General features: G+C 43.3%; 1 protein-coding gene across 3 annotated transcripts; it reads left to right on the top strand.

Annotated features, from left to right (window-relative positions):
- The first annotated feature begins 324 nt into the window (after positions 1-324).
- rtn1a (reticulon 1a) lies at positions 325-23,986 on the top strand. Of its 3 annotated transcripts, XM_058615003.1 has the most exons (9): positions 325-829; positions 11,421-12,155; positions 12,306-12,989; positions 20,889-21,096; positions 21,187-21,325; positions 21,418-21,487; positions 21,765-21,811; positions 21,912-21,970; positions 23,111-23,986. In XM_058615003.1, exons 1-9 carry the CDS (start codon positions 604-606, stop codon positions 23,151-23,153), a joined length of 2,211 nt encoding a protein of 736 aa, XP_058470986.1. In that variant the 5' UTR covers positions 325-603; the 3' UTR covers positions 23,154-23,986. The 3 variants fall into 3 exon arrangements, with proteins under 3 accessions (XP_058470986.1, XP_058470987.1, XP_058470988.1); XM_058615004.1 differs by lacking the exons at positions 325-829; positions 11,421-12,155; positions 12,306-12,989 and adding an exon at positions 16,291-16,605; XM_058615005.1 differs by lacking the exons at positions 325-829; positions 11,421-12,155; positions 12,306-12,989 and adding an exon at positions 19,174-19,274.
- Positions 23,987-24,130: the final 144 nt, after the last annotated feature.

The raw sequence follows: 24,130 nt of genomic DNA, 5'->3' as shown, positions 1-24,130 counted from the left end.
TGTTATTTTGCCCATTGAGTCATTTACACGTGTGGGTGGGGGAAAGTACTTTGGATTACAATCCAACAATTCTTAAAATATCTGCATAACATCTTTGAATTTAAAATGATCACATGTTTTTTTGTCACGACTGAACTGCTGTCATCACGGTGATGTTCTGTAAATAGCGTTAAATCGTTCGTTGTCTGCACATGAGCGTGCGTGTCCCACTCAAACGCTCTTTATTTTGACTGGATTTGAGGAAACGTCTTTCATAAGCGCACGCTCAGCCACGGATAAAGTGACAGCGGACACCATGACGTCACCGCGGGAAGCAGTGAACTAAAACAATAAAGCTCTCCTCTCCTGCTCCGAGTCACACACCGACCCGTCACCCACGGCAGCGCCTCACCCTCGCACGCAACACTCGGGCTGACAGACGCCATCAGGACGCGGCGTAGTTTGTCGTCTCTCCGTCGCTTATCTTTGCGCAAACGGTTCACTGACGCTCCAGCCCCGGTGCACGACATCAGCAGCAACGGCAGAGGAAGAGGAGGAGACGAAGCTTAACAGCAGATATTAGTGTTGTTTATTTAGTCCCGACGACAACAGAGGGAGGAAAGCATGTCCGCTCAGCCCGGTGAGGAGCTCACCTCGGAGGGGAAGTGGTTCGGCGACGACTACGAGAGGAACGGCCTGTTTGGAAACACGACAACGAGCCGGTTCAACGAGCCGCCGCGGGGCCGCGAGGCGGCGGCGACGGCGGCGGAAGACCTGGCTCAACAATTCCATCCTTTTCAGGAGGAACACGGGAAAAGGCCCGGCGTTACTATGGAAACTGCATCCACAGGTAAAGTGGGCACTTGTCGCAAATAACTCTTTGTATGTGGCTGGTGTGTGTGTGTATGAGAGAGAGAGAGCCTCAATGGGGTTAAATAAATAATCCCATCTTAACAACAACAACCCAAAACCTGACGTAAACACAGACACAGATGAAGCACCTGATGGAGCTTAAGCAAAGGCAAACTTGTGGTTTCAAATGAAAACAGTGTCTTCTCATAATAGGAAGTTGTCACAACAACAATGATGATTCATCATCACAGGTTTAACCTCTGACCTCCAGTTATTTAGTCCATTTTGGGAGCCTGATGAGGCTTCAGTTACTTGTGTGTGGCTCACTTGCATAATCTGCTGTACAATAGTGTTAAAATGAAAATATAACCAGGTTAAAGACTTCAACCTCTGTAAAAGGGCTGGATGATATAGATATGACCATTTCAAATCAGTTGATATTGACAATTAGGTTCAGGAAATCTTTTTGTCCCCACAGTGACTGTGGATCTGTCCCCCGACACACACCCAAACAATGGGCAGGTTGCAATTCACGGAGCAATATTTATTTATTTATTCGATTTATCTGTTTTTTGTTTTACACTGGTCTGTTTTTTTATATTTACATGTCTGCTGGACAATGTGAATTTCCCCCATGGGGGATCAATAAAGTAGCTATCTTTCTATAATTATGTTAATATGATAAATGTCATATCATGTCAATTATAGTCTGCTCTTTGGTTAAAGTTAAAGAAACTTGTAAAAGTATGGTATTTAAACACAAAAACACCCCATCTGGAGTAAAAACCAACAATAAAAAACAATATTTTCACACATTGAGATTAAAAATCCCTTTTTTAAGTGCGTCCTTGGCTAGAGTTGCAAAATGCAAAAAGTTGGAAACTTTCCATGGGAAATAACGGGAATAAATAAAAGTTGAAGGTTCCAAACACAAATATAGTCGGTAAAAAACAAACATTGTAGCAGAATCTTCCCTAAAACAATCAGAGTTGACATGAATACAGTTGAGTATAATACGCTGTTCCTCAAACACAGAGACAGAGCACGAACACCACTTACTGCAGGGCTACTGGGGCCACGCCCCCTACATGCAGGGTGCATCCCTCCACCATCACATGCACAAAGATTTCTAGAATTCTGAACTACAACAGCTACTTTTCTGAGCCCACAACACGCATACAGACTGTTGAAGATTCATTTGACATGTTGAAACGGGACTCTTTTGGGGGGAGGGCAAAGAAAGCTGCATCAACTTTACAGGACTTTTTGAAGAAGGGGGAGCTGTAAGAAATATTCTAGTCAACATTCATATTTTTGTTGTTCAGTGAAAGAATTAAGAATTCATAAGGTTCTACTTACAAAGTAAATCTGAAAAAAAACTAAAAAATTGTACACTTTTGCAACAATGTCTGCTTATGACAAAACAAAATGTTTAAATTTATCTTGGTATATGACCCGGTTTCTTTAAATTATCCCAAATTTCCAGTTAATTCTCATTAAATCCCATAGTTTCCTGGAAATAAATAATCCCAGTTTAATAACAACAACAAAAACATGATATAAACACAGACACAGATAAAGCACCTGATGGAGCTTAAACGCAGAGGTTTGTCCAAAGTTTCCATGGAAAGTTTCTGGAAAGTTTCCTAGACATTTTCCACCCCTTTGCAACCCTATCGTCCTGGCCCTGGACAGGCAGCAGTTACACCGTTACAAAGTACAACAAGGTTACAGACAAACAGTCAGCAACCATACAAAAACATGAAATAATCAAATGTGCACATTTCAGTATATATGTAATTGTCCAACATTCTCCTAAAAATGCCTGTTCCTATTTGTTTACATAACCTGGATGTAAATAATTTAAACTAGAGAAAGCACTCAGAGAGTCCAAACCTCTGCCAACAGCGCTCACTTTCCTGTGGCGTCAGTCCATAAAAGCTTTGATCGTTTCTTACTTGGGTTATATATTCTACATGCGCTATTTTGAATTAAGCTGCTCACAAAACGACAAAACCAACGACCAACTATTCATAAAGTTCACAAAATCGGAGTCCTGAAGTGAGTAAGTGAGCATCTCCCTGCGTCCCGTTTTAGTCACATTCTTATTTTTACATTACTGGCTGCTGGAGTGGCTTTTGTGGGAACACCACGCAGCCCTTAGTCTCCGTCACTCTCCTCAGCTCAGCTCAGCTCAGGCTGCTATTTTTATATCCTGAAGAAACAGGACTCACTTTCGCTTGGCGAGCAAAACAAGAGTCATCTGCGCTCTCATTCATGAATTCACTGAAAAATTTATGGGATAATGTTAAAAAAAAAAAAAAGGGCCTGGCAGGGGGCAACACCTAGTTTCATCTTTGCTTCTCAGACATTTTCTGATTTTGTTTGTCCTAAATATAAAAAAGACAACAGCAGTCTTTGAGTTATACAGTGTGTTTAAGTTACACACACTAAACCTGGACGTGTCTTATTGCCATGACGACCGCTGAAGTAAAGTTCTCGTTGGGGAACAGTACAGATCTCATCTCGTCGCTCAAGCCACAGTGGACATTTTCCTCATGACCAGACATGTTATTGTCTCCTCTCATCTGTGTCAAAGCCAGTCTCTCCACGCAACCCTCCTCTGTCGCACACTTCTCGGTTACTGCTGGCTGATGATCATAAAATAAACAACTGCAGTGCCGAACTTTGAAATGCAATAAATGGAGTTTATATTTTGGTCTGAAAAATGTCAGAAAAAGTAGAAAAATGATGATTAGTGTTTCCCAAACCTGGAAAAGATGATGTCTTCCCCTTGACTCTCTCTCTCTCTCAAGATTCCTGTACAGCACACAGAAAATTATTAATTTTATGACAAAATAGATGAGACTGCAGAGTATTGAGAGCCCACGTAAAGTTACAAAAGCAAATTTTGCTCTAATAAAGAAAAAAGAAACCCTGGTTGTTCATCAGTCTGACAGTATAAACACTTCTCGCCTACAGTTGCAAGAACAAGTATGTGAACCCTGAGAAATGATCTAGATTTCTGCATAAATTGGTCATAAAATGGGATCTGATTTTCATCTAAGTCACAACAATAGACAAACACAGTCTTCTTAAACTAATACCTCACAAACTATTATATGTTTTCACTGAACACACAATGTAAACAAATAAGAATAACAACTAGGAGTGCATGCAGTCATGATAGGGCCCTCGCGTCCACCACGCAAGTGTCCCCCACACAATCGGGGAGAGCAGCAGTTCCCTGACCTCACTGTCTCCCTCACTCAACAGTCTTCACTTTTATTCGTAATAGAACAATAATAACGTATACACGCTATTATCCCAGGGCACTTCCTGTTTGGTGGCGAGTGGTCGAAATTCACCAAATGTCTCGGACCCTAATAAACAATAAACATGAAATCACCAAAAGTGAAGCACTGCATCTTTAAGAGAAGAGGACGAACTGTGGAAAACTATCTCCACAAGATGTCTCGGATTGCCTCTCTAAGTAATCGACCCGTGTCCGTCCTGAATCTCGTTCCTGAACAGCGATCTGCCCACAGGACCCCAGTAATGCTGATTTCAGATGGATTAAGTTACCGCAGAACCTTCGCCTCGGATCACACACACACACACACTACAGGACAGTCGGGCCCCTCTTCTGTGTTCAAGAAAAGGACGCTGCATCATGCTCTCGTCTGACAGCACAGCTTGGCAGAATAGCCCTTTTCTAACGGTCACATCATCACATCCTGTCAAAGTGCATCAGCCTCATATGAGCAATGCTGTCTCCTACAGTCCAGTGTCTGAGAGGCGGGGATTAGACATTTCAGCGTATCGTCAGTGACAGAGATGACACAGCATATGTTGGGGCTGCGCCTGTTCCATGACTCTCAGATACAGAAAGCACTTAGTGGACTCTGCTAGACTCCTTAAAGTAGCACAGTGCATTTGTGCCTTTAGCTGATGAGAGCTCCTGTTTTTTCCGGGGGAGGGGGGGGTCTTTTCAGACATGATGATAAAGATGCAAGATAATAGAGCGGAGGGAGGAGACGGGGTAATGGTGGTGAGGAGGTGGAGGGGATGGGCTTAATGGAGAAAGAGGCGATGCTGCGATGAGCAGTTCACATGGTCAGACTGCCAAGGACAAACTAGAAACACAAAGGAGTGTCCATTCCTTCCAAGACGGCTCTCGGCTCATATTTTTTGCAGGGGTCTGCAGCAGCGAGGTTATTATGGTTAACGGAAACTAACCAAATTATTTAACTTTGAATTTTCATTCATTCAAAATAAAGGGGTTTTTAATCTGTTTTTGTTGGGACATAAGGCTCTGCAAGTTAAACATAACACTCGTTATGTAGTTTATTGGGTTGAGTTGGTTCATCTAAGTGAATCAAACCTCTCGTCTTTTATTGGGTTTATTGTTTTTTTGGTTTTTTTCTTCATGTTTTTCCTCAGATTGAGCTCCTGAGACTCCTTGCTCACAAACAATGTGCTTTTAAAAACTAAAAGTCTAAACTACTATAACCCTGGTCTGCAGGTGATGTGCTGATGTTTATCTAAGTGTATCTTATAAATACTAAAATGTGTCTGCTTTCCATGGTGGTTTGAACCTAAGTTACCATCGTGTTTGTCTTGCTCCGTCTTGAGGACCAATTAGCCGCTGCTAAAGAATAAACAGAATGAACAGATCACTGCAGGGCCCTCAAGGCTCCACCACGGTGGACAATAACAACGCGTTACCGCCATCAACGTGTCATGACATCATCGTTTCGCGCAGCCCCCTTTATATGAAAAAGCACATGACATTTGATACGTGGTTTTTTAACGATTTTCTTTCCACAGTAGAGCTCTGTAGCGTGCGGGTATATGGAGTAAGTAATCCCCGAGCAGACTACTGCAAAACTGCTCCTGGGATTAGAGCTGCTATCAGGAAATGCACTTACAATCAGCCTCTCCATTTTTGTTAACACTTTACACAACAGCACAGCAACGATATGTTAATAGAATATGGCAAAAAAAACATCTTATTTCTAGTAACGTTTTTGGTAATTATCCGTTTTGCTTGGAAATTGGACACTCAGAATTGTATGTGTGTATATAGTCTTTAACCCTTAGAACACAGAGCATTTAAGCTGCTTTTTTCCATTACTATGTAAATAACTACAGCTATAAAAACTAAAAGCTATAAGATATAGTGTCTTATATCCTTTTTTTCTGCACAACCTTTTTTTCCACAACAAATTGGATTGAATTGGTGCAATTCGGATATTCGTCACAGTTCACTTGGCTAATTTCTATGAATAAAAATAAAACAGAAAACGGTCTAACGTTGATTCAAAAATACAAGACGGAAAAATGCATCCGTCATACTGCTCACATTTGCCGTGCTTAATGTACTTCGTCTTCCTCTAAATGGGAATAAAATTGACAACATTGACTTCCCCTTCTACTGAAGAAGACCTGAAACTAGTGATTAACATTTACTGACATTATAAAAGAGTATATAGAGTTATTTTTTGCAACCAGAGGAGTTGAAACCAAATTCTGTCAGAAAGCAATCTATTAAAAATCATTTAAAAAAAAAAGTCAAACTTAAACCGCCTTTTCCACGACATGGTCCAGCACGGCTCGACTCTCCCCACACAGTTTGGTTGGTTTATCCATTACAGTATAGTTCCTCCTCAACGTGAAACTGCCGTGACACACACAGACTAGTGACGAGTAACGCAGTTTGTTTCTGATGTACTGAATCATTAGAATCATTAGTTCATTAATCAGATTAGTTCAGTACGAGTTTGAGGACCATGTAGTGGACAACTTCCAGACACCCTGTCTGGATCCTTCCACAATCCACATCCTCTCCACTCAATTGTAAAGCTCTATCCAAGCAAGATGATCAATACAGTGGCAGACAGGTACACTGCATATATATATATATATATATATATATATATATATATATATATATATATATATATATATATATATATATATACCACAATCAGAATGGGAACAGATTAGCTTTTTATATATGAACTTTCTCGTTTAGATTGATTTATGTTTGACAAAAGACACCGGAACATTTGTGCCGTCAGCCTTAAGTGATTCTTTTTTTTTTTTTTTTTTTAAAGAATGGTAGATACACTGATGATTCTTAGAGCAATTGTATATGATCAATGCAGCTCAGTGCAGTTGTTGTTCATCTTTCAGCACAGCCGTTCCCTCCCATCGACCCCTGCTCGTAGTTTCGCTGTAGCTCAGCTCTCGGATGCTCTTTGTGCGCCGCCGCCTTTACCGACATTAAAGCACGATTGTTAGCGACGCGCATTCATGCGTCTGTTGAACCGAGGATATCGCAATCGACACAGTAACAACAAAGAAAATTTAAACGAAAAAGAGGCCAGAGCTTTTAAATACAGAGACAATTAAGACTTCACACTGTGACAGATAAAGGTAAGAGACATGAAATATTGATTTAATAATATACCACCTCTGTGTGAAATTGGTTCAGTTCTTCTTGTACAGAGGTAGAGAAAAGTAAACACTGAAAATGATTTGACTTAAATTGACATTTGTGTCTTTTGACATACTTTACACATTATATTTCAGGGTAAACGACTCTGAAACACTCTATCCATCTGCCACCACCTGTTTAAATTAAATTTTAATTTGTTCGCACTTTTCAATCTCGTCAGTGACAATAAAGATTGTAATCGGGGGTAAATTATGCACCAATTCATTTGTCAACCCTTTACTTTTTTTTGGTGTTATATTTGACTTTTTTCTGCACATTGGCATATTATACTATAATAGTATAATAAAACTATTTGGTTGTTGTTTGTAGGGCCAAATTGAGTGTCGAGGCTTAAAAAGTAAAAAAAAAAACAAAGCGATTTAGTTATGTGGCTCCCAATAAGGGGGCGGAGTCAGGAGCCATCTGAGTTAAGGCTAGATTTAAAGAGTTTAAGGACATTGTACATGAAAATCACAGGACATTAACTCATAGGGTAAAAACATGTATAAAACTATATACAAAAAAAATTAATGCGCTAATTTTAAAATGACCTAAAGGGATCATCCTGAGAAATTGTGTCATAGAAGTTTACAGGAGAAATAGGAAAAAAAGTGCATCTTACCAAGGATGTTGATCACAGTCATCGACATCTGCAAGAGAAAGACATTTCACTGATCAGGGTTAATTATCTGTGCCAAAATAAAAGCACATCAACTACTGATAGTAGCAGTTACAGCCCGATATGCACAATTGTTATTCTCTCAAACAATATATTCATTCAATACCATTTATTTACATACTGAAAGTGTGTGCAAATGGGAATTTACATGTTGAATTGATAGAGAATGATAATTATACTGTACTATCTCAGTTAAACCACAATTTCTTTCTTAAAAAAAAGAAAATAAAAAAAAAGCAGCAGCATATTATTTATGTCAAAGGCACAGGTGACTTTGAAACAAGAGCGCACAGTCGCGTCTTGACGGATTGGTTTCCCCCGAGGTCACAGAGCGAAAGAGGACTCCTGAAAGGCAACGCCACAGCGAACAGGGTCAGATGAAGATGTTACAGTGCGTGCGGTCACTGAGCTGTACATGTACTTTATTTTAACAAGTGTTCTTATTGGAATTATTGGCATCACAGATTTAAGGAGATTTGGTGGAGGTCATTGTGACATAAAGATGAGGAAGCAAAGCTTTTTGAGAGAAATAGACTGAGAAACAAGAGCAACCCTTAATTCAAAGTGGAAATACATTCATTTTACAGCTTCAGCTTTTTTTCTTTTTTTTGCCATTGTCTGCGTTCACATGTTTTTGTCTTTGTCCCTGTAATCAGGAGCTCAGGCCTCAGCACAGACCTGTCATGCCGAGTTAGTTTCAAAGCTACACTGTGTCTGTACTGAGGGCAATTCGGGCGCTGCTCCTTTCCAGTGCAGACTTTATGTAACCGCATCATATTTTCAGCGATACGATGAAGTTGTTGAAGCCAAAGTGTGAGTGGAGAATTCCTCTTGTTGTCACATCCAATCTCATTCGAGTGCAGCGGAGCGTTTGCTTCAGCCTGGTGGGGTTTGCTTTTTCCAGCATCTGTGGAATCACAGTGACCTCGGCCTGAGCCCACTGACTTTTACAAGTATCAAAAGGTTCTTTATTTGGTACTGATAAAAAAAAAACAAGCTTCCCAACCACTTAAAAGTGTTACTGATGCCATACGCACTAGGACCGAGTATTTCTTACAACTTCATGATATGATACATAATGCACAGATTTTAGTACAGGTAGGGCAAAAGATCTGCATCATGGATCCTTTATGAAAAGCGGGTAATGTTCCATTTTGCTAGTTAAAGCTAACTAGAACATAACAGTATCTTGAACAGCCACCAGAGGGCGACTCTGCTGGTTGCAAAGAGAAACTAGTCTGTGGGAAAATGAGCTTCTACTTCTCACGTGATTTAAAATGTCGTCAGTAAACAGTAAATTTTCCTGAGGAGTTAATGATCTCAAAATCGCTGGTTTCGGGTCTTCAATTGAACAATTTGTGAATTATGATCCATTTAGTGCAGTGATTATGCTGAGAATCTCTTCAAGGAACACCATTAAAAAACAATACTGTATAAAATACAGTGGTATAAATAAGCCGAGCAAAGGCAGGACTCATGGTCACGAACAGAAAACTGAAATAGTTTACCAGAAAGGAACCAGTGCTGGGAAGTCTGGAGTGAGTGGGAGTCTGAGCTGATTGCAGGTGATGAGGAGCAGGTGTGTTCACAGGTGGGCTGAGTTGCCTGATGAGGTGGGCGTGGCTAGTGAAGCAGAGACAGAGAGAATGAGAAAGTGCAGAGTGGGAACAATGAATGAACTGTGACAAGTGTAACTAAATTGGATTAAGATGGTGCGAGAGATGAGGTGACTTCTGTGCAAATGTATTTGTACGCCACGTAATTTCACCGTATGAACAGTAGAACAAACTGTATTTATGATTTTCCGCCAGAGGACGCTCGCATGGTACATGATACACGTACCACAGTTTGAGAACCATGGATTTAGGAGGAAAATAGAAGATAAAACACAGCACCTGTGTACTGGACAGATAGCAATGTCCAATACATGCCTGAAATTCAGATTGTGTTTGACGTCACAACTGGTTTTCCACCTGGTCTCAAAACTGATTTACTTTACTGCCAAATCGGTTTATTGATTATTATTTATTTAAACTGATATAAACAGTTTATTTTTTATGCACATGGCCTGAACTGTGTTTTGTGTAGAGTGGGCAGACAGAGACTGAGGGTGTGTGTGTGTGTGTGTGTGTGTGTGTGTGTTGACACAGAGATCAACTCTGTTCACAGTTTGTAGTGGCTCTGAGTGCTTCCCACATCTGCACTGCCAGCGTTAGATTATGATGGTGTTGCCAGGGTGACGGCTGATGGGAACTGTGCGATTATAGTAGACTAAGAGGATTATACAGTGGTTTAGCAGTTCATCAAGGGCATTCATGTCATTGAGCTGAACTGGGCTCAATGGCCTGTCTGTCTGTTTTGCACACTACTGAACTGAGTAGTTTATTGAAAGTCTATAACGGTCTAAGGCGGTGGATAAGGGGACAAGATATCCATGCCAAGGACATTTGCTTCTGAGCAAGGACGAAGAAAAACCCCAACGTCCAGACACTGGTGGTGACCTGCTGAGACTATATTTGTACTGTGATTTTTGCCCTTGGGTTAGGGTTAGCACCAGAGTACGATGTGCTGTTGAATGTGTGCGGCAGCAGTAGGAAGAACAGCAGAAGGAAAAGGGCGGCCGAGCCTGTCAGAGGAAGCAAGAGGGACGGGATGTCCTGATGTGTTGGGTGTTCAGTCGGTCTGCATCCTCCGCGGCTAACCCTAAGGCCGCTATTTTAAATCTCCACCCCGTTTATACAGCCCGGCAGCTGGGACCGGTCTATTTATAGCACCACCGCTGCCCTGGGAGACTTGGGTCAAAATGATTGGATCAGGCATCAGAAAAAGAAATAAAGTAAACACTGGTACATAAATGTGTCACTAAGCTCAGACAAAATGCATCGTCATGCAAACAGAAAATTGTGTTACGGACAGTGGTTGTGATGGAATTGGAGAGATTAGATGCTAACCGGCACATTAAAGTGTATTCTCCACATTCAACGTCTCACATGTTTGTTTTCATGATTACTCGCAGGAGGAGGATAAGATGCAGGATTAGTGGCTGCGGAGCAGAGATGAGCCCACAGGCAGCTCTTTGCTGGCCTGATTGAGGACAAAGTCTGGCTGTGGCACTGTGTTTTTGTAGGGGGTCGGAACAATCTCTCTTTGTTTAAAAGCGGGTACAAGTAGCCCTCTGTTACTTCTGCCTCACTGATCTGCACAGCCAGGCACACAATGTGACTGTCACAGTGACACTGCACCTCTTCCCAGCAGCCGCTAAGCCTCATTTTAGCTGGATTCATTTTATTTATTAAACCGCACAGGTTCAGGCTGATTTGATTTGTCTGTGTGGCTCAGGCTGTTGCCATTTGTCCCTTAATGAGTGCCTCTATTCTCACTAAGTTTAACGTCTTTCTCTCTTCGCAGATGACCTCATGTCTGGCCTGTTCAGGAAGCCCATGAACGACGATGTTGACGTGTACACTTCCCTGCTGTCTGATCAAAACTTCACATCGAGCCGGGAAGTCTCGTACTTGTCAGAAGACTCGAAGCCCTTCGAGTCCTCTATCGGCTCCTCTGCCCTGAACAACTCCAGCAACACCTACAGCTTCAGTTCCACCACCACGGTGACCTCTGACCTGGTTGACTACATGCCAAAATCTCTGCTGGGATCAGATAAGACAGAGTCGTACAACTACATGGACATCAGCCATGGAGATGAGAGCCGCGATGAGCACCAGGCGCCTCTGCACAGTCTGTTGGAGACGACCCCTCCCGGTGGTGACCTGCTGGGAAGCTACATGGACAAGTACCCTGGAAGAGATGAGGAAGATGAAGACGAAGAGGAAGATGAGAACCTCGGTCCAGCACTGGACTCCCACTCTTTCCCATACGTGGAGGAGCCTTCTGATGAAGAACTGTCAGACTACCGCTCCTACCGAAACCTGGGTGGCACCCCCCAAACTGCCAGTCCAGTGAAGATCACTTTGACGGAGTCTCATCCTCCAGCTGAGCCCCAGCAGCCGCCGCAGCTTCCTCCTTCAGCCAGCGCGGCGGAGCGTGAAAACGTCCTGAGCGTGGGCTTGCAGGGGGTTCCCACTGTCACACTGTCGGAGCCAGAGGACGACAGCCCAGCGTCCACTCCCAATGCTTCACCCACACGTAGGCACAGCACACACACACACACGACAAGGACAGTTACGATAGATAACCATCAAAATGTTATTAAGCCACAAGGATTTTTGCTGCTTATGAACATAAAACTGCTGTGTTTTTTTGATGTTGTGATTTTCTCTCCATTTTCGTGGGCAGAAAAAGAATTCCCGTCCCAGGATGTGATGAAGACTGACGCTGCGAAGTCCTCAGCTTCCAACAGCAGTCCAGGCACCAACGCTACTAACAGGGAGCACAATGGCAGCAGTGCAGAGTCTGGAGATTCGGAGATTGAGCTGGTGTCTGAGGAGCCTCCCAAAGCTGCCAGTAACCCATTTGCCCAGCCACCTAAGGGCAAGGGTGCTTTCAACCAGCCTAACAACCCCTTTGACAACCCTCCAGTCACCAAGGGTGGTTTGGGCCTGGCTGGCAACCACGCTCCGCCCACAGCCTACAGCATTCTACGGGAGGAGCGAGAGGCCGAGCTCGACAGTGATCTCTTCATTGAGTCTGCGTCAGAGGAGAGCCCGAAGAAAGAGCAGGGCTTCAGTGGCCCCAAACCGGGAGTCAGCCCTCCCTCTCCCCTGCTGACCAGCGCCGTCCCTCCCCACAGCACCGCTGACACTCTGCCAGCAGAGTCCCTGATCACAGAAAAAGTCAAGACCCCAGCGAAGACAGACGAGGAGCGCCCCAGCAAGCCCAAGCCCCCCACTGCCACAGTGCCCCCCGAGGTGCGAGTGGAGAAGCCCCAACCTGACGATGTGCTCAAGCACCCTGAAGTTAAAGGAGACACGGGCATCAAACCTGCGGCACTGATGTTTGTGGGAGGCGTCAAACAAAAAGGTTGGTCCTGTAAATCCCAGATTTCATTTTTTTTTTTAATGGATACACAATTCTCCTCTGCCCAAAAACATACAATTACTACAAATTTATGTAAATATGAGATTTCACAAAACATCTGTGATCTTCTCACTCTCACATGTTGTGGCTTTCCAGAAACAGTGCTGTGATCTTGAGGAACAGGTAGTGTTCTCCCTGCAGATGACGTGTTTCTGCCTCAGAAATTGCATGTCATTGACAGCACACTTCTAAAATGACTAACACGCTGCTTTGTGGTTGTTTACCCCCTGGTGTTTACCTGGCTGGTGTGCTGCTGTTGCATTGTGTTGTTGACAAGGTTGGGATGTCGGGATGTTCCACTGCTGAGCGGCGTTAACTCTGTGAGGGTGGGAAGGGTCTGCTCCGGCTTTCTTGGCGTCTGATTCCCCCTGGTGGCGTGTTTGAGAACAAAAATGGCGAGTGAAAGATGAATGTAGAATCAATGGCAGTGCATGACAACTGAAACTCAACAGCTATACCATATTTATTGATAACACATCGAGCTGTAACATTTCAAATATTAATGGTAGACTTTAATGGTAGATTTCTTCCGACATCATGTAACATCCTGTGATTTATATAAGACAAGAGAGCCAGTTAATGTTACCTAAGCTGCACATTTGATGCCGTCATCACAAGTGTGTTGACTTCTAATGCCTGTTCTCTCTAAACTTGTAAATAGTGCCTTTTATATAATCGCATGATTTCAGAACTGGGGCACACTCCCAATCAGGAGTGTTGAATGGGTGATTCCCTGGTTCCTGTGTGGCCTTCAGACACAAAAGCACCCTGTATATGACAAAGATTACGGATGATACGTTGAACATAATGTGACAATTATGTTTCTGATACACAGAAGTCGGTTTTACAGTATATAAAGCGGGTTTGATTTAATATTAGTTGAAAAAGGCTCCTTGTTTTGTTCACTCTGGGTCAGAAGATTCTGGAAATGCCCAGAAAGCAGGTCATGTATGTCTATTCTCCGACACTAGATGGCGCAGTGCATCTTTGGCATTGAGAGGTTCAATCTGTCTGAGCACATCCACACCAGTTGCCATAGCAACAGTGATGGCTGTGCCTGTACAGTATAGTGTTAATAGAATCAGATTTTTTTTGGGTTGTTTTTTTGGCATTTCAGCATGTGGAGTCTGTGCCGAGCAGAAGGTGTGAGGTGTGGTTGTCTGCAGGGGGGTGGGGACAGATTATTCTCACAGCTTTGAAGTGACGCAATTATGCTCTTCGCTGTGCTGACACCACAGTGACTGTGCGGTTTCTTCCTCTTTTTTTTTTTTTTTCAATTAGCATGTAAACATCCTTTTTCTTTTTACAGTCACCGTCATTTGCCTTACAAATACATTCCAGCGGGAATCATAAAGCACGGACACATCCTGGCGGCTCTAAACAGGGGAGCATTGTGCTGTAAAGCACAGTCTCACTGGCTCTGAATTATTAAGGCTCAAGCACTTTGCCTATCAATTATCTGCCATCATAGTGGAAACAGCTATTTGAATCTCTGGGCCCCAACGTGTACACTCTGTACAAATAAAGAATTGGATATTTGCCATATTATTTGGTCTCAGCAAATCGAGCTAAAGTCACCTTTCAGGAAACACAGCCGTCGCTTCCCGTGAGGTGTGAAACATGGCATCGGGCTTTTATTTTTAAGTGTGGGTGTTCTAGATTACATCAAATATAAATATTGCTCTGTTTATAGCACTGAAAAGCATGCTGGAAAGTACCTGTTGGTCTGTGAAGGAAAAACACTGTTGGATGTGGCAAATTAAGGAAAACATTAACTAAATGGGCCCCAGTTATTATCTATCTATCTATCTATCCTTATAGGAATACATTAATTTATTATTTACAGAGAAGATTCTTCACATGTACAGTAGACAGACTGACCAGGAACCCTGAGTTCAGACAGCAGAGGTTCAGTGGGCCATCGATCCCTGACTCAGCTATTGTCTGAATCCACCTAACCCCAAGTTGCTCCAGGCAGCTACTGTATACGTGTGTGAATGGGTATGAGAATGAGAATGAGATGTATGTGTGATAGACAGGACTAGCTCTGTTTATAGATGGGTTGAATGGGTGAACAGTAAAGCTGTAGCGTCATAAGTGTTTAAATAGAGAACGGGGTCTCAAACTCAAATGAGCCAATGAGCATCCAGTCTGGACAAGAAGGAGCCAGTCAAGAGGAACATTATATTGGATATTTAAAGTAAAGGTGTTTGTTCTGATATTGGATGATGAGTATGTATCACTAACTATACATCATTCAATATCAGAACAAACACGTATGTGAATCAATAAATGACAAAAAAAACCCTGAGAAATAAAATAAAATCCCAGATTAATTAAACGATAACTGTCATTAAAACACTAAACAATCTTATACATCATTAAATGTTGAATATTTAGTATAATAAAATGTATTAGTTATAGAAATACTATGTCACCTGGGCCACACTGTTGGGGCGTGGGTTTTTCCTCCCACAGTCCAAAAACATGCAATATGGGGATTAGGTCAATTGGACACTCTGAATTGACTGTAGGAGTGACAGTGAATGGTTGTCTGTCTCTATATGGGGCCCTGTGATGGACTGGCGGTCTGTCCAGGCAGGGTGTGACCCCGCCTATCGCCCTATGTCAGTTGAGATTGGCACAGCAACCACCGCGACCCTCATGTGGTGGATAAAGCGGTAGAAGATGGATTGATTATGTCACCTCGCTCGGTGTTTAGGGAGGAGGCCACGAGTCATGATTTCATTACGACATATTATGTGATGAGCCACATATTTTAGTCCTCTGATCTAGAACATTCCAAAACCTTGGTATGTAAAGTACATTATTCTTAATATACTACGTTAGATCACCGTCTGTAATTTCCCTTGTGTGTATGTGACAGTGCCTCCACCTGCTTTGGTGTCTCATCGAAGCCTCTGTGTGATAACACCCCCACCACTCCCATCCACTATTACATGTTTGTTGTGAGCCTCTGTCTGGGCTTTTATTGTGAAAGCCTGTGCACCTTCTACCCTTTCAAGATTAAGGCTTCAACCCCCAACATATAAACACCCGCCTTCATAGCCCCCTATGTTCTTAATTATTGTATGCATGGTTTGCTGCAGTAGCAACTGTGTGGTGTTTACAATTTGACAACCCACCCACCCCCACAGCACACACACACACACGCGCATATATATATATATATATACACGCTCTCCCTGCTGCTCCTGTTCCACCCAGCGCTGCTCCCCCAGCATCAGTCTGTGATCTCCGCGAGCTGGCAGCACCTTGGAAACCATTCCTCCATCCCTCCCTCCCTCCCTCTCTTGTCATCGCAGCCTCTCACCCGCGTCCCTTTCCGACCATTCATGCCTTGCTGGGATGAGTGACTGAGTCGTCGGCTGCCGAAGAGGGAGACAAAGAAGAAAACGGAGGGCGACCACAAAGGGAAAGACAGACAGACACAGAGAGCGAGAGACAGAGAGAGCAGGGACATAACTGATCACCAGCATGCAGGCCACGGCAGACGTGACTAAGAAGGAAAGCTCCTGGAGCGGCTGGAAGGGCCAGGGTACTGATGTTACTCATCAATTGTCTGAGTGCTGTTGCTGTGAGAGATGAACCCTTACCTCTGCATGTAGATTACATGTCTCTGCATGTAGCTTAGATATTAACTAGTCTTGAATGTGTGTATGTGTGTGGTTATTGTGCGTTTTTCATTTGCTATATAACTGCATTCGTCGGTGTCACCTCTCTTTACAGACACGCCCTTATGACAGGATCCTTTCTGCTGCATGTGTGTGTGCGTGTGCTGCTGCTGGTGGTGGTGGTGGCTGTGATGGTAAAAAAAAAAAAAAAAAAAAAGTTTAAAACAGAGCAGCATCGCTAAGAGCCGTCCATTTTGGGTACACGTTAATATGGCTGTCGGGATGTGGAGCAAAGCGTGTTCACTGTTGTCCCCCTCCCCTCTTTGCCGCCGTGCGACAGACACAGACGGTCGTTATGTGGCATACGCTCGGCTGTTCTGTGTAGCGAAGCTGCCGGAGCATCCATACCGACAGACGTTCTCCATGGAAACCAGGCCACACCCATTCTGATTACATCAGTCCCTCAGTCTCCTCGGCTGCCATGGCACCTTGCAGAGACTGGGCCAGAAAAAAAGGAAAGAAAAGTATCCTCCATCTGTTTCCATAGCATGAAGCGTTCATAGAAAAGAGAAAATGGCGTCCCTTCCTCTTCACTAGTCGTGCTTTATTTTCCAGCCATTTTTTTTTATTTTTTTCAGGTTCGTCTCAGCAGAAAATTGGAACAGAATTGAACAATGTCACATTTTTCATTCGTCATTATCCACTGAATTGGAGTGTCTGAGCCTGTGTAATACGATAGCTCAACTAAAATGGCATCAGATGGAGCGGAGACAGGATGATTCTTAAAAAGTTTGTGCATCACCCTGTAGCTGATATAGGCATTTTATTTTGGTTTAGTCATTCTCCTCACACCCACAGTGCTGAGTCACTGCCACAGGACGACTCATGAATTATCGGCATTGTTGCGACGGTTTAAGGCATGACATGCTTGTTTTGATTTGATTAAGTTATTCACATTTATTCAAGGGGACACATATGGCAGCTGCCAGTCGGATTTCTAGTTCAGAAAGTCGTGTTGCTACTGATTAAATGACATTTAGAGAGTCATAAGTCATAAAAAGGGTAATCGGACAAATTTCTTATTTAAATACTGTCTGGGAGCTACAGAGCCAGAATAACTATGTTTTATCATGTCGTTAAATCACTTCTTTGTATGTTTTTGTCTTTGGCATTCAGACTTATTGTAGTGTGGTTTACTCACTGATCACGATGAGGTGATATACAGTAAAGGGGAGGTGTTGAAAACATTACCTGGTGTGGTTGAATGTGTATGAAGCCGCTGCTTTTGCCTGAGACGTATCTGTTCTTCAAATCTGGGAGATGTTCATTCCTCAGCTGCATCTGTCTGTAACAGAGAAAACAAAACAGTTCTCTTAATGATACCATTAACACACCCGTGTTTTGTAAGGTTGTCATGGACACACACACGTTTGTGTGAGACTGCTGGGCAGCACATTTCCCTTCACATGTTTGCACATCCTGGCTGATGGCGTCTTTGAGGCCACATGGATGTCTTCAGTAATTTAATTAGGTCAGGCTAAACTAGTTTCATGACAGAAAAGTGGGGAGGGGGGCATATTATTGTCACTGGTGTAAATGGTTTGCTCTGGTTTCTTTTTGCTCTGTGCTCTGATTCAAACATCTTACATGACATAGAACTGTCATCCATGATGCTGTGCATGTAGCTTTTGTCAAAAAAGTTAACAGGTTTTCTATATTTGGTGCATAAGAATATTAGGTTATCACTCTAATGACCAGGCCTGGATGTCATACTGTATATTTTAATGAAATTCACAGTATTATTGTTTTGAACCAACAGCTTTGTAGACCTCTACGATAACTGACAGGTCTTATGTTCAACCTGCCATCGCCCCTTTTGTGCTCCACAATAAAGGGAGTGGCCGATCTTCACGTGTGCACAGGCACACATTACGTGCTGCTGATTCCCCCAGATTCTAAATAAAAATAATTCAATCTCTCTGTTCCCAAAGCGAAGCTGTTCACCCGGTCCCTCACTCTCTCTCCCCCCTTTCGGGCCCCTCCTTTCCTCCTTGCATCCCTTCTCTCCCAGTGAGCTGTGGGGAGAAAATGGAGCAGGGTAACCATGGTAACTGCATCAGGCAGGTGCTCGGCAGATCCTTGCCACCAAAGCATTTTTTTCCAGGGAGCAGTAGAATACGACCACAGATGTGTGTACATACACATATATATATAAATATACATTATATATAATATATATGTTCACGTCATCTGCAGCTGCTGGATTATGATGTAATCCTTTCACAAAAGAAATACACTGGATTAACCTTCTGTGCTTGACTGTCTAGTGTCAGCCTGAGTATAACAGGTCTCACAGAGAGAGAGAAAAAAAAGAGCGTTTGTGTGCTGGATTGTAATGTGGCTCTTTGGCAACCGCACCCCACAGACGCTCCCCACCCCCCTCCTCCTCCCGTCCCTCTGTCTCCCAATGCTGATTTGCTGGCGTGGTTTTGGCCCCTCCCCTCCTGTGCAGGGGGACTCCCCCTTCACTGCTCTCCTTTTGTCCGTGGATAAAGCAGCTGCCTTTTTTCCTGTTCAACCATGGGAGCCGCAGGTCAGTACATGCTTCTACTGCACTATCGCTTAAGCTTTTCGGGGGCCGTCATGCACTGCGTGCAGCACGGCCACTGTTGCAGGTCAACACCTGTGTGTGTCGCGTCTTGTGCTGTAACCGCTGTTTTATGTGCTACCGGTGTCCGACTGTGCAAGTGTGCGAGAGCATCTTCAGTCAAATCCAGTGGCCACATGAACAGTTTGTCAGTGTTGGCAGGAGCAGTTGTTTCTGTGGGGAATGGTGCATGCACAGCAGCTGAGGCACATTGTTCTGATTGAGTGGTGTGTTTTTGATTAGAGCGTCTACTGGGTGTTGGTAGAAAAAAGACAGACAGTACAGATGTTATTTTCACCGTAACAGTAAATGTGGAGCAAGATTCACTCAGACACAGTAACCTTTATGGCCTCCCAGGTTTAGCCTGTCTTTTTGGCATCCATAGATGCCTTTTAGTGGAGGGTAAAGATGGCCGTCATCACTATGCTGCTCACAGCTCCACAGCTAAAATTAGAGCAGGCGGGCAGGCGGACAGCTCAGAGTGGAAGAGTAAGTCATCCAAAAGACTTGAGCAGTGATTCTCTTTCCCTCACGAGCAAAGAACTTAACATAAAGGCTCCGCTTCTGCTCGCCCCCCTTCACGACGTGAAGGACTTTGAGGTGTCGATGACTGGCTGGACCTTGGTGGAGCTGCAGTGGTGCAGCTGGTTCAGCAGAGGTGAAACAAGCAGCCGACAGTTCTCATGGTAACGGGCCCTCGTTTCCGGCTGACACAGACAGAGGAGAAGGCCGAGCTGTAACGGTACACTGGTGTAATCCTCGCTGATCATTCATGTTTAAAATTGTAAGTGGCTTTGAATTTCAGACTCGACCAAACAAAGACGACAAAGGGTAAATGTCAGACGAGACAGAAAATGCTGCAGCAACCTGTGCTGTGTGTTGGTGCTGTACGTTTCAAAGTGAAGCAGGTGATTCAGGGGAATCAGATTCTGCACTGATGCATCGTCATCCCTCATCAAGTGACCACAGAACAGCTTGTCCGGGCCAGGTCACATTGAACCATTATCTATGAACTGCTGCTGCCTTCACAGAGCTACGGGTCAATCATTAATTCTCTCCTGTGAACAGCCGGCGCCCGTGTACTGTAGCGTCAGTGTAACATGCCTGTTTTTGAATGTGCAGCATGTTTGCATTTGTATGAGACCAGACCAGGTGCTACTTTGGTTAAGTACACACCAGATGTAAATATGAGGCCTCACAATAAGGCAACACAGACTGTGGGCGTGGGTCTCATTCAACTATGATCTTCTGCAAAGTTTAATCTACATATACACACACGTGATTAAAGAAAATCTTCAGTTGGATACAGTCAGATCCACAGCCACATCTAACCTAAAGAAAAGCTGGTTTAACGCAGGATCACATGACCGCCACAGATCTCTGAGGATTTTGACTTGTGAACAGCTTCCAGTTTTTGACCCAAATATGTGGTGTATAGGCAGCAGCAGCAGCAGCAGCCACAGCCACCTTCTAATTTACTTCTTAAAGGAAATGGTCGTGGATGTCTAGGAAGTCAGGTGGTGGGGTCCTAATCCTGTTCTGTCCTTCGATCCCCCTCAGCGATTGACCTGCTCTACTGGAGGAATGTGAAACAGTCGGGGGCTGTGTTCAGCAGCGTGCTTCTGCTGCTCTTCTCCCTGACCCAGTTCAGTGTGGTCAGCGTCGGAGCCTACTTAGCCCTGGCAGCCCTCTCTGCCACCATCAGCTTCCGGATCTACAAGTCTGTGCTGCAGGCTGTGCAGAAGACCGATGAGGGACATCCTTTCAAGTGAGTGAAACCAACAGGTCCATGAATGTGGTTGCTGTACATTCAGATGCCTTGCATCAGTCTAAGACCGTTTCTGTCACCGGTTAATAGATCCTACCTGGAGATTGAAATCGCTCTATCCCAGGACCAGATTAGCAAATATGCTGACAAAATCCTGCTGTACTCAAACACCTGCATGAAGGAACTTCGCAGGCTGTTCCTCGTGCAAGATCTGGTCGATTCCTTGAAGGTTTGCCTCACGTTCTCACATCAATGAGTTGTACATACATTTGATCGATCACAAACTCTGTATGAGATGGAATATGTTGTGTCCGTTTACAGTTTGCTGTTCTGATGTGGCTGCTGACCTACGTGGGTGCGCTGTTCAACGGCCTGACACTGCTCATCCTAGGTGAGGTCATCCTGACTTTTTATCTACACCGTTCAATGTCCAAACACCTTTTTGTTGTGTAAAAACACTCAGGAGACTTGATGAAAACAGTGCACATAAAAGCATGAGAGTGATTGAGAGGGGCTAAAACCACTATATTCATTATTTATTGGACACGTTTACTTCACAACTGAAACAAAACTTTGTATGTTGTATTGTAAATGACAGATAGATAAGTGCAGGGGTTGAGGGCCACATATTCCCACTTTTAAACATTACTCTTCCCGTGTCTCTACAGCTGTGGTCTCCATGTTCACCATGCCTGTGGTCTATGAGAAACATCAGGTATGAGTGACAACTACCACAAATGCACTAACCTCAAAACTTACAATGGTAAATGTGGTGTGTAAATGTATTTACATGTCTTTTTCTTTTTTTTCTTTAGGCACAGATTGATCAGTATGTGGGATTAATACGGACCCAGGTCAACTCTGTGGTGGGAAAGTGAGTGTTTGTCATTTTTGTTACACTTTTTGGAAGTGGAAAATAAGCATGGAAACTGCTAAGACACACTTGACCAAAGCACATAAACTCTTGACCTCTTGTGAAGCCGCCCAGTGACCACAATGTCAAACTGTTCTGCTTTGGACAGCTGTGTGCAACTTAAAAAAAATGTGGAATGTTTTTACCATGCTGCCTTGTATGCCAGGTTCAATCAACCAAAAAAACATGCTGCAGGTGTCGCTCAGTTTAGAAGGTTTAACTATTTTATTTAGAAACTGGTTTATGGAGTCAAACTGGCTTTGCTGTCAGTTCCAGATTCAACCAATACAAGTAGATTTTCAGCATAAGACTAAAGCCTCTCCCACACTAGCGGATAATTGGCCAGATTTCGGTCCCGATGGTGGGTGCTCCTGATTTTAGGCTGATTTGAACAGATCATCTGATCAGATATTTATAACTGAACATTGATTGCAGAACCCCGCAATAACCAATGAGCTGACCCGGCTAACGGATGTTGCATACTTTTGTTTAGAATCGTAACTTGTACAGGCTAAGCTGATTTTGAGTTTTTTTTGCACAAAACACTGCGCGCGCACACACACACACACAAAACAGCTACTAACTGATGACGCCGACAGCCCGCCTCCATGTCTGTTTATGGTTCTGAAGTCACGTTAAAACACACGAGTTTCTGTGAGATCGCAAATCCCTGAAATCGTGTGTCGTGACTGGATCGTCCGGTCTGTTTTCTCAGAACTAAAACATTGGGAGGGGCTTTAGGCATCCTTCTTGTTCTCAATACTACTCCAAAGACGTGGCGACATTGACGCAGTCAACGTGACATTTAAATGTCTATGCTTGTTGCTCCCTTACCCTAATCTGTCAGGGAACGACGGTGTACTCCTTTATTGTTATTGGTTTGTGTAGTTAGCTTCTGCTTCAAAACACACACTCTGGTTTCTCTGGAGGTGGAAGATGGAGGCCTCTGTAAAGCATGGCCTCAAGTACATAAAGGTTTAATACTAAGGCTACAAAAAACAAATTTATAAGCAGTTATACACTTAACATACTTATTTCTATATTTTGATAGTAAACTCTCGAGTTGGACATGTGAAAATAACGTTTCTTTGTCCTGCACAGGATCCAGGCAAAGATACCCGGGGCTAAGAGGAAGGAGGAGTAGAGCGGTCTGTCTCACCGTGAAGCTGACAGTCCAGTTCAGCTCAGAGTCAGGCAGCGTGCTCACTGTTGAAGGGCCTGGTTGTCACCTGTGGGGCGTAGTGCTGTGTCATCTTGGTGTTTCTCTAAAAACGCATCCACTGGAGAAGCCTTCACACTCTGTCTATAGCAGTCTTAACACAAAACACACAACGTCACACATACAATAACCTTGTTTCTAGGTAGACAAGTACACAACTGAAAAACAAAAAAGAGTAACTCACTTTTTTTGTGTTGCTTATTATGGAAGTGCATGCCGTCGAGCCTTGGGTAAATAATATTTGATATCTTTTGTGCAGTTTTTAAAATGATGCTACATCTTTGCTTTGCAGTGCGTACCGCAAAACTGTACGGTTTGGCACAAAAAAGCTAAATGCCCACAGACATGCTTTGCTGCCAATGTTGAATACTGCTTCATGTTTCTGAGTCAGTACTTGGGGCTTCTCAGTATATGTCAATATAAATATCAAAAATGATTTTCCTTTTGGTGTTTTAAAGCAGAAAATAATAATTTAACAGTATGCGTCTTAGATGTGGTAATTGTAGGGTTATTGCTTTTGTATAACCATAAGGAAAAATACACACACACACTCATGTTTTAGGTACTGTTGTATGACTACTATGAAGACAAGGAGTATCTGGTGATATTTAGCTTGTTTGAATTAACTGTCCAACTTTGTACTATGTTCAAATACCCTGTAGTTCTTTAGACCCTGGACTCTTTAACTATTTGCACATACACTATGTATTTAATTACAGGAATAAGAGAAAAAAAAATAAATGTCCCTTGATGTATAACATCTCCTCAGACCACATTACTGTCGAGTTCACTTTCATAAGACAACTTGGGGGGTTTGGTGACAATGAGTCTGTGCACGACTCGAAAGCTAAATCAGAGGTGATAACAGTGTGGATACAAGACGTGGAAGGAGCTATAAATAC

This window comes from Solea solea, chromosome 18, assembly GCF_958295425.1.
Source record: "Solea solea chromosome 18, fSolSol10.1, whole genome shotgun sequence".
Lineage (NCBI taxonomy): Eukaryota > Metazoa > Chordata > Actinopteri > Pleuronectiformes > Soleidae > Solea > Solea solea.
The sequence above is the reverse complement of the archived record's forward strand: the minus strand, read 5'-3'. Positions and strand labels throughout refer to the sequence as shown.